At 45.7% G+C, this 11,336-nt stretch overlaps 1 protein-coding gene across 1 annotated transcript; it reads right to left on the minus strand.

Annotated features, from left to right (window-relative positions):
• Positions 1–2,576: 2,576 nt before the first annotated feature.
• Positions 2,577–3,608, minus strand: LOC106000784 (olfactory receptor 12-like). The gene has a single exon (XM_013036022.1). The coding sequence runs from the start codon at positions 3,606–3,608 to the stop codon at positions 2,577–2,579; it is 1,032 nt and encodes a 343-aa protein (XP_012891476.1).
• Positions 3,609–11,336: the final 7,728 nt, after the last annotated feature.

Here is an 11,336-nt window from a genome sequence, read left to right on the forward strand (position 1 = left end):
TCAGCAAATAATAGGGTACAACAACATACAAAACCCATTACACTGTTATACATCAATAATGAACAACACAAAAATTATTAGGAAATAAATTCCTAGTTCAGTCAACTTAAAAGAATAAAGCACTTTATAACACACTTGTTCTGCAAGAAGTGCTTGCACACTAAGAACTGCAAAACATTTCTGTGAGAAATGGAAGATCTAAATAAGTGAAATACGTGTGTATGTGTTCTTGGATCAGAAGACTTAGTATCATTTCAGAAGTCAATATTAGCCAGAATATCTCTCAGACTCAATGCAATCTCATGATATCCTTTTGTAAAAACAAATAAACAAGAAAACTCTACCCTAACATTTATATTGCATCTCAAAGAACCTCAGACAGCCATCAAATCTTGAAAAGGAAGAAGAAAGGAAGAATAAAATGGAAGTCTCACAGGTAATGATTCTAGATCACATTGGAAAAGTATAGCAGTCAAAGCACTGTGGTACTGGCATTAAGAGTGACATGTAGTTCAATGAAAGAGAGAGTCAGTGCTGAGAGAGAGCAGAAATCTCTCTGTGTAGAGTCGGCGGATTTTGACAAGGCGGCTACCTGGGAAAGAGCAATTCTTCAACAGGTGGTGCTGAGCAAACTAAATAATCTGAGTACAAGTAAATGTGGTTAGGACTTTTGGACACTATGCAAAAAAAATTATTCCAAATTGACTAGAACTCTTAAGCTAACTAAACCTGCAACTGTGAAATTTCTGAGAAAAGCTTTGGGGAAAGCTTCATTACAGCATTTGGCAAAAATTTGGGGATATGACATCAAAAAGATAAAAAATGAATAGAAACAATTCAAAGTGTTAACTTAGACTCAAAACCTTTGGGACAAGAAAGGAGAAATAAGCCCTGCAGCTCATCCTGTGGAGGGGAGGGAATCCTCACGTGTTTGGTATGGGGTCACTATGCGGATTATATCAGTATTTCTTACCAAAGAGCAAGCAAGGAAACAATCAGACAAAACCAACAACCCAAATAAAAATATATGTGAAGGAGTTGATAAAAGACTTCTCTGAGTGATCCACAACTGGTCAACAAACATGAGAAATAGGTTCAACACCATGAATTGCTTGTGAAATCCTTAGGGGAGTGCAGCTCCCACCCCGCCAGGAATCCGTTCCTCTCCATCACAAATACAACGACGAGGAGGGCATCGCCTGGGTCGGGAGGCACTGGGACATGTGGGCCGTAGGGCTCTGTTGGTGGGATGGTAGGTACTTAGTGTGGCCACCGTGAACATTTTCATGTGATCACCTGGGCATACATGCCAAAGTGTTGGGAATATGATTTTGTCTGAAAAGATTTTTTTAGTGTAGCCTTGAGATGGAACATAGGGTTTTGCTCACCAAGGCCATGGCCCCACAGGCCCATCCAGGAGTAGGGTTTTGAAGAGCCTGAAGTGTGGGTCACGGGGTTTGCTGGGTTTTAAATGCCCTTTCTTCTAGAGTATTGAAGAGTTTCTGTTCCATCTATTCCTGATACGTCAGGATTGATTCTTTAACATGAGAAGGACGAGCTGATTCTGATTTGTACTGTTCATTCTACAGGATTAAGTTTATGATAAAAGTTTAGAATTTATCTTGTATACAACTTTGGGTCAACAGTAACATACCCCTCTATCAAACCACCCGTGGAATGACAGAAAACTAGTTGAAGAAGTGCACAGAGAGAGAGAGAGGGAGAGGGGGGAGGGAGGGAGGGAGAGAGAGGGAAAGAGAGGCAGAGAGAGAGGGAGAGAGGGAGAGAGGGAGAGGGAGAGAGAGAGGGAGGGAGAGAGAGAAAAAGAGAGGGGGGAGATTTAAAGCACTAGTGAAAGTTTTAAATCTTGGCTGAGATCATTCACAGAAGCCAGGTGCATCTCTGCACACCTCCGTGAGCACAGAGATCCCTGGCCTAGGAGCCTCAGAAGCCCACAGCAAGCACACTGAGCTGCCCACTGGAGGGAGTCAGCACCACGGACAGCGGGAAGCCAAGGAAGCAGTGAACACAGGAGGAAGCAGTGTACCAACCCAGAGGACTCTGCCCTAGTAAGCATGGGCCGTGACTGCAGCCTCTCAGGCCCCTTTGTACTATGCTCAGGGGATAATTTCCCAACCATGTTGATGTTACACCCAGCAGTGCAGGAAAGGGGTATGGCCAAGGCTAATGTGTGGCCCTTGCTGGGAGATACGGCATTGGTTCAAACTGACTCAAAAAGACTTAATTTTCTGCAGAGTGAAGAAATTTGAATTAACTCTTTCTTGACACCATTAGTTTTCTGGTGCCAAAAAACAAAAACCAATCCTTGTTCACATTAAGTAAATGCCTTCCTTCCCTTCCCACAGCATGCTTGCATAAAGTACCAAATAGATGTAGCCAAGGATGGGTGATTGGATGGACGAAGACAAGAGCGTCAGAAGAAGGCAAGATGGCAATTGATGAGAAAGCAATCAGGGAGGAAAGACGCAGGGACTATGGCCTTAAGAATAAACACTGTCTCTGTTGCAGTCCTTGGCTCCATATTCATGATGCCATCTTTTGCGGGTCAGCCTCTGTCACGCGGCTGTGTGTCTGCGTCCCTGCCTCTTCAGAGCATCCTTCACATCCCGATTCCGCAGACTGTAGATCAGGGGGTTGAGCATGGGGATGATGAGGGTGTAGAAGGTGGAGACCACCTTGCCCTGCTCTGTGGACCGCATGGTGCCTGGTTGGCCGTACGTGGCAAAGCCAGTTCCATAAAACAGAGACACGGCTGCCAGGTGGGAGCCGCAGGTGGAGAAGGCCTTGTACCTCCCAGAGCCCGAGCGCATCCTGAGGATGGTCACTGTGATGTAGCCATAGGAGACCAGGATCACTAAAGTTGCTCCCAGGAGGATGAAGCCACAGATGGCAAACATGACCAGCTCATTGAGCGCCGTGCTGGCACACGCAAGCCTGAGCAGGGGCGGCACATCGCAGAAGAAGTGGTCGATGTGGTTGGACCTGCAGAAAGGCAGGCGGAAGGTGAGGCTGGTCTCTACCATGGAGTTGAGGCAGCCTCCAAAATAGGCGCCCAGCACCAGGCGGGCACAGGTGGCTGGGCCCATGGCCACAGGGTACCGCAGGGGGCTGCAGATGGCCATGAAGCGGTCATAGGCCATCACAGCCAGCAGTAAAGCCTCAGTGGTTCCAAGTAAAGAGAAGAAAAACAACTGCATGGCGCAGCCGGCGAAGCTGATGGCTTTGGAGGAGGAGAAGAAGTTGGCGATGGCGTTGGGGGCGATGGCGGAGGAGTAGCAGAGGTCGAGGAAGGACAGGTTCTTGAGGAAGAAGTACATGGGGGAGTGCAGGCGGGCGTCCAGGGTGATGAGCATGATCATGGTGAGGTTGCCCAGCACAGTCACCAGATACAGGGCCAGGAAGACAGTGAAGAGCAGGGCCTGGGTCTCCAGCCCGCCCCGGAAGCCCTCCAGCACGAAGCCCCACGCGGGCGCTGCGGAGAGGTTTCCATTCCTATGGGCTGGCATGGCGCTGGGCAGGGACGGCTGCAGAGGACGGTGGTGGTGGATGGAGCAGGTCACGGTCTCGAGGGCACAGGGCCCTGGCATGGAGGACCCTGCTCACATACTGCTCGCTGGCCGCAGGGCCCCAGGCTGCTGGTCGTCCATCCAGATGAGCTCTCTGTGGTCTGAGGGGCCACTTCCTGCAGTCACCTAATTCACGAGTGTGTGCCGAGTTGTCCTGTGCGGGGAGCTGAGCTATGTTCTGGAATGCAATGAGGCGTCCAGTGCTGAGTGACTGTGGACAGCACACGACGTCTCCATGCCTCCTCTAAGACCCTGTTCTCCCCTCCCCTGACTTCCGGTTGGTGCTCTGGATATCTCTGTCTCCAGTGTCCTCTCCCATCCTTCCCAAGCCAGCTCTACTCACAGACTCATGAAATGGCAGGAGGACACCCTGGCTGCCAGGTCCTGGGACTGGCAAGGACACCACATGCAGGCTGGACATGGAGCAGGCACGAGGCCTCCCCACTGAGCCCGCACCTCCTGCCCTTCCCTGCAGTGGGAGACCCCAGTTGGCTCCTCCCACTGGATCTGACCACAGAGGTCTCCAACCAGCCACGCTTCCTGCTTCCAAGATGACAGGGCTTCTTGCCAATGTCCGCTAGCTGGACAGATTTCAGGAAAGCAATAGTCAGCCCCAGGCTGAGGTTCAGCAGATGGAGCATACTGTCCCCGCCATCTCTGCTCCTGTTCTGCGGAACATTTGGGGATTTAAAAGTTTTTATTTCCCATTTAAAAATCGGCCTTGGTGGCTGTCCTGTGGCCCCCCACTCCCCACCCCCCGTTCCAGAGCCTTTCCCTTCCCTATCTTTTTCACTGCCAGACCACATAGCAATGTCTGCCCCGGGCTGCCCCTGCCGGCCTGGCCATGAGGAGGCAGGAGCCCAGTGCAGGGAGCCTGGCTGCAACTGTGGAGTCTGCTCTGAGCATGCAGCCCCGATGCCCCTGGGCACTCAGTCTTCTATTCTGACACCCTTGAAGGAAACATACTAACCTCAGCTTCATCAGGCGATGGTCAGGACTGGCCCACGGCCACGCAGCCAGGCGATGGTCAGGACTGGCCCACGGCAGTCAGGCAATGGTCAGGACTGGCCCACAGCCACGCAGCCAGGTGATGGTCAGGACTGGCCCACAGCCACGCAGCCAGCGCTTGATGTCCCTGTCCTCGTGCAGCCGAGCCTGAGGTGCACTGGACACTGAGGCGGGTGTGAGGACTCCTGTCCCCCCTGCAGGCCCTCTCTGGCTCCCGTGTGGTGGTGTGAGGAGGGTGGGCTGACCCAGGCTCTCGGTGAGCATCTGAGCGTGCCAGCGGTCAGTGGACCCTGAGTGTTTGTCAAGAGAAGATGTGTCTCTCGTCTTGCCTCTCCTGTTCTGTCAAGCAGGCAGCATGTGGATTTCCTGTAGTTAGGGTCACTCTGCTCAGGAGAATTCTCTGCACCTGACAGCTGGGACTCCTGGCCTCCAATGGCCAATTAGGAAGGCTCCTGGCCTCTGCATCCACTGGGATGTTTTCCTCTTTGGCTCTGGAAGCTGTGGTGCTGTGGCCAATCTCCTCGCCGCCATTCCCTCCCAGCGCTCACACAGGAAGGCTGCATCCCACGAGAGACCCAGCCAGTGCTGCTCATTAGAGCAGTCGCCTGCTCTAGAGGTGGGGGCTGGAGTGACCTCCTGATCTACCTGGCCTGGTTGGTGTGAGGTCGGGGGGATCCCTTACCACGATCACTGCCCACAGGTCACTAAGGCTGCAGACCCTTGTTCTGGATGCCCAAATACATAATTAATTACCTTGCTTTCCTTGAGACAGTCTCACTATGCACCCAAGGCTGACCTTGAACTCACCAGACCTGCCTCAGACCCCTGGGGGCTTTGAATGCAGTCTTGTGCCTCCATGTCCAGCTCCACTGAGTCCTTTGTGGCTGAAATGCCCACAACATCTCCACCCTTCACCCGGCAGTCCAGGCTTCTTTCTTGTACTAAGCTGGGACACACACAAGAATGGTGTGATTCTTCTGGCAGCCCTGCAGGTTAGAGTCCCGAGATGCACCAGAGAGTATTAACAGTCAGGAAACCTCATTTTGATAAACCTTTCTACTCTTCTCAGAAGCACAGTGTATTTTCTCCACATACATGGGACAATGCGGACTCTGTTTCCTCCACCAAGGGTTATTCTCCATCCTTACATTGGTACCCGTAGGCAAATGGTGTCTGGTTTAATGAACACATCCGTACCTCTTAGTGATGTGGTGCATCACAGTTATTGATATGACTATGCCAAACCATCCTTGAATTCCAGGGGTAAAGCCCCCTGTGAAGTGTGTGATTCTTTCAGTGTACTGTTGAATTAGGCTTGCTTGCATTTTAACTATTTTTACATCCCTCTTCAGAGACATTGGCCTATATTTACCTTGTCCTATAGTCTTCATATACAATTTTGTTTTCTGGACAATTGAGGTTTTATAAAATAAAATATGGGCCGGGTGCTGGTGGCTCACGCATGTAATCCTATCTACTCAGGAGGCTGAGATCTGAGGATTGGGGTTCAAAGCCAGCCCAGGCAGGAAAGTCTGTAAGACTCTTATCTCCAATAAACCACTAGAAAACCAGAAGTGGTGCTGTGACTCAAGTGGTCGAGTGTTTGCCTTGAGCTGAAGAGTGCATGGACAGTGCCCAAGCCTAGAGTTCAAGCCCCTCAACCGACCAAAACAAAAACAAAAAATAAAATAAAATACAGGGGCTTGAACTCAAGGCCTCAGCTCACTCAGTTTGGTTGTTTACAGCTGGCTTCCTAGCACTTGTTCCAGGCTTGCAATCTGTCTCATTGCTGGTTGATTGTAGATGGACTCTAGGAGACGTTCCTGCCTGGGCTGGATTTGGACTACAGTCCTCCAGATGTCAGCCTCCAGAGTCGCCAGGAGTACAGAAGTAAAGCACTGGCCTCTTTACCTTCTCAGAGGAGGTTTAGAAGGGTCACCCTAAACAATAATCAAAGGAAGATTCTCCAGAAAATAATGATATGTTTTGCTGTTGTTGCAATTGGAATCTTTTTGCACAAAAAACTAAGTGTTCATGGAGGCTGAGGTTTTCAAATGTGACAAAGGTATTAAGTAAGATATTTCAGAGCAATAGCTTCGGCTCCAAGGATTAATAGCCAGGGTGGTGCTGGTCAAAGGGGGAATGGAAGTGTTTTCTGTGTAAGGTGGCAGTGGACTCTGTACATGTGACGCTCTTCCCAGTGTCGGCTCATGCTCGTGCCATTCCCTCCTTTATAACGTATCTGATTCATTCATTTCTGGGCCAGAGCCGGACAGAAGTGACTGCTTTGATTCTGACTTCCTTAGCAGAATAATTAATGCTTATTTTTTTAATTTTTTGTAGAATTCAATTATGAAGCCATCTGGTTCTTTACTCTCAAGCTCCTTAGTATTGTTCTGTGATTTTCTTTCTCATCATGATTCAATCTTTGTAGGTATATTCTTCTGGAAATGATCCATTGTATTTCTGTGGTGTTAGCTATAGTATCTCTTTATTTCCAGTTATTTAAAAAAACAATAAGTGACTTTATTATTTTCATTTGGTGTAATGCACACTAATGTTATAGAGCATTCTTTCTGTTAAATAGACTTTTATCAGTTTTTCTCAGTTACTTGTCCCTGCAGGGTGTGTTGTATGAGGACCTGTGTGGGACCTGGATTCTCCACTCGCCTGCTATGTTTGAACTGAGAAGGCATTTGGCCTCTTAACCTGTTTCTTTACATGTAAGTAAGAATGCACGTATAAGATCTTCAGTTGTTATGAGGCATTAGTATAACCATTGTAGCTATTCTCTGAGTACTTGTGATAGAAAAGACATAAAGAGTCAAACATTAAAGCATATCTAAGAGTGGGGATAGCAATATCTTGATTCCAATTGTATTTGTTTTCTCTCTCTCTTTTTTTGGGAGGGCTGGTTGTGGGATCTGAACTCTGGGTCTGGGTGCTGTCCCTCAGCTCTTCAGCTCAAGGCTAGCGCTCTATCACTTGAGCCACAGCGCCACTTCCGGCTTTTTTCTTTTTGCTTATGTGGTGCTGACGAATCGAACCCAGGGCCTCATGCATGCAAGGCAAGCGCTCTACCACTGAGCCATCTTCCCAGCCCCTTGTCTTCTCTTTTGTCTTAGTATAGCCGAAGATTTTCTATTTCATTTCCCTTTTCAAAATCAACCCTTAATTTAGTGGATGTTTTCCTATCATTTTTCTCTTCCTTATTTCAGGTTGTTATTTTTTTCTGTACACTAGCTTACAGCTTGAACTGGTTTTGCTTTTTTAGATCCTTGTGGCACAAAGCTAGATTGTTTGAGACTCTAGGATTTTTTCTTAATGTAGCATTTATTTTTATAAAGCTCCATTATAACTTTTTGATGCATCCTGAAGGTTTCAATATATTGTGTTTTCAATTTTGTCTTAAGGCATTTTTGAAATTTTCTTTAGATTTCTTTTTTGGTCCAATTGGGTGGTGCAAGATTGTGCTGGTTAGTTTCCATGTAGTTGTGAATTTCCAAGTTTGCTACTATTGCTGATTTCTAGTTTAACACCACTGCTTCTGCAAAGTACCGGGAATGTGATCCCAATCATGAAGTAATGTGTCTGCTGCTGTGGGATGGATCTATACTTGTAGGTATATTTGAACTACAGCCTACTTCCAGTCTGGTGTTTTCACAGTAATTTTCTGTGTAGATGTTGAAAGTGGGGTATTGTAGTCAGCTATTATTAGCAATAGGTTCTATGCCTCCCTCCATCTTTGCCCATGGTTGCTTTACATATTTAGGTATTTGGGACTAGATGTATGCACGTTTATAATTGACACATTCTCTTGATGACTGATTCTTTAATTGAGGCATAATGATGTTCTTTATGTCTTGTTCCAGTTTTGTAGCATGCGTTCTATTTTACCTAAATACAACTACCCCAATCTCTTTCACTTGTCATTAACATGCAGTATTTTTTTCCATTCCTTTACTTTCAGCTTTTCTGGGTATTTATAGGTTGTGTGAGTCTCTTTGGACAGACTGTAATTAAGTCTAATTTATCTTATCCATTCAGCTACTCCATAGCATTTAGTGATACTAACTTTACATTTTTCTGCATTTTGTTGTTTGTAGCTCCTTTATTCTTTTTTTTTGTGGGGGGGGTCTGGTCATGGGGCCTGAACTCTGGGCTTGGGCACTGTCCCTCAGCTCTTCAGCTCAAGGCTAGTGCTCTACCACTTGAGCCACAGTACTACTTCCGGGTTTTTTTCTTTTTTGCTTATATGGTGCTGAGGAATTGAACCCAGGGCCTCATGCATGCAAGGCAAGCGCTCTACCACTGAGCCACCTTCCCAGACTTCCTTTATTCTTTTTTTGTGCCACAATTTCTACCCTCCTCTGCCAGGTAAAGTATTGTTGGATGGAAGGTTTTCTTTCAGCATTTAGATAATGTCACCCACTCTCTTCTGGCCTGTAAGGATTGTTCTGAGAAATCCATAGTAGTTCTATGGAGATTTTGTGGTGTGTGAGGAGTCTCTTTTCTCTAGCTGCTTTCAAGAGTCAATGTCAGTCTTTAATGTTTAGCAGTTTGGTTATAGTCTATTTCTGTTTGGGGAAATTTGAATTTCATGTATTTTGGGGAGTTTTTAAGCCACATTTTGCTTAAATAAGTTTTATCCTATTAGCCAGCTTTTTTGATGTGAGAAATGCCTGAAATGAACAACATAAAGGTTTTACCCCATAGTTTCAGAGACTTCATTTCACAGTTCATTGATCCTACTGATAGGTGGCCCAGGGTGAGGCAAAACATTATGGTGAGAAGCAGGAAGCCCCTTGCTTCACAGCAGACAGGAAACAGAAGCGCAGGGTGGAGGCGACATGACCTTCAAAGGAAATTCCACTGACCTTCTTCCTCCAACTGGCTATTCCTGCCTCTTTCCTGGGATAAAACACACTTAATCAGATTGTATGGATAAATCTCACATAATCATACTGAATAGCTCTATACATTGTCAAATTTGAATTGCTGGTATTACACTGAGGATCTTTGGTTATGAGGTAGAAAAATGGAGATAAAGATATATTCATATAATATAGCTATGTTTCTTTATATATCCATCTACGTTTAGGTATATATCTCTACCTCTATCTTAGCTATCTAGGCAGGATTTAGGATTGAACTCAGGCCTTGCACTTACATGGTAGGTGCTCTACCACTTGAACAACAATTCAGCTGCTTTTCCCATTGATTATTTTCTAGGTAAGATCTCACTTTATGCCCAGGCCATCCTCCTACTTTTACTTCCCCACATAGCTGGAATAACCGTCATATACTACTGCCTCAGCTATCGCCCTTTCAGATCTGTCTTCTGTCTTTCTATAGATGTATGATGATGTTTCCAATGGTTATACCTTTCAATAGGAGCTATGGCAGATTTGTTTTTCCTTTCAAGATGTGTTCCTTCTCTTTGTCCTTATTTTTCCAGAACTTCTTTGTATGTGCTTTTCTAAGATTGTGCACCTTATTGTTATTCCATTTGTTGAGTTTTACAAAGCTCTGGTCAAGTGGGGGTGGTGTTGGCCTTATAAATTAAGTCAAATTATGAAGATATCCACGCTTCTTGTCCATGGTCATGGTGTTCTCTACTTACCAGGCTCCAACTTACCAGGCTCCACTACTGCTCACCAATGACATTTACAAATTCATTTTTTCCTAAATTGCATGGGAAAGTGTGTATTTTAAAATGTACTCTTAGAAAAATTACAAGGTTTACCACCACCCAGGACAGCAAGCTATCCTCAATAGCCAACAGCCACTCAGGGGAGAGCCCCAGTGGGAGCAAAGCAGGAATGGAAGACAAAAGCTACATCCAAGGGTTGCTGGAGGCAATGACTCAAGAAATAAAGCGAGAAATAGATCAGAAATTGAAATAGCAGAAGGATGAACTATCAAAAGAGATACAGGATATCAAACAAAAGACGCATGCAAAAATAGAAGCTGCACAAACCTCAGTAAGAAGTGAGATAAATGCCAAATTAGAGGTAATGCATACTGATCTCACCTCACTAAGAGGTGAGATCAGTACTTTGAGAACCAACATTGAATCCATAAAGGGATCCATTTCCTCCATGCAAACCACAATAGAAGCCACAGTCAACAGAGTGAACGAAATGGAAGGTAGAGTGTCAGATACAGAAGACAGAATACACCAACTGGACCAAAAAGTGACAGATATGGAAAAATCACTCAAATTAAACCAAAGGGAAATTCAAGAGCAAGCAGATAATGCCAAGAAATTTAACCTTCATATAATTGGAGTGGATGAAGATGAGGAATTTCAGAGCAAGGGAATGCAACACCTATTCAACAAGATAATCAGTGAAAATTTCCCGCACCTCAAAAAAGGACATCTTACCTACATAACAGAAGCGTATAGAACACCCAACAAGCAAGATCCCAGGAGAAACACGTCTAGACACATTATAGTAAAAAATGATAGATCTGAATAATAAGGAAACAATCTTGCATGCAGCAAAAATGAAGAAGGAGCTATACTACAATGGGAAAAAATTAGAATCACTGCAGATCTCTCCACACAAACAATGAATGCAAGAAAGGCCTGGGAAAGTACCATACGAGCCCTGAGAGCCAATAACTGCCAACCCAGACTGATATACCTGGCAAAGCTAGCATTCACATTCGATGGAGAGCTGAAAATTTTTAATAGAAAGGAAAACTAAATGAATACATAAACATTAAGACAGCATT

Source organism: Dipodomys ordii, unplaced genomic scaffold (genome assembly GCF_000151885.1).
Source record: "Dipodomys ordii isolate 6190 unplaced genomic scaffold, Dord_2.0 Scaffold238, whole genome shotgun sequence".
NCBI classification, from domain to species: Eukaryota; Metazoa; Chordata; class Mammalia; order Rodentia; family Heteromyidae; genus Dipodomys; species Dipodomys ordii.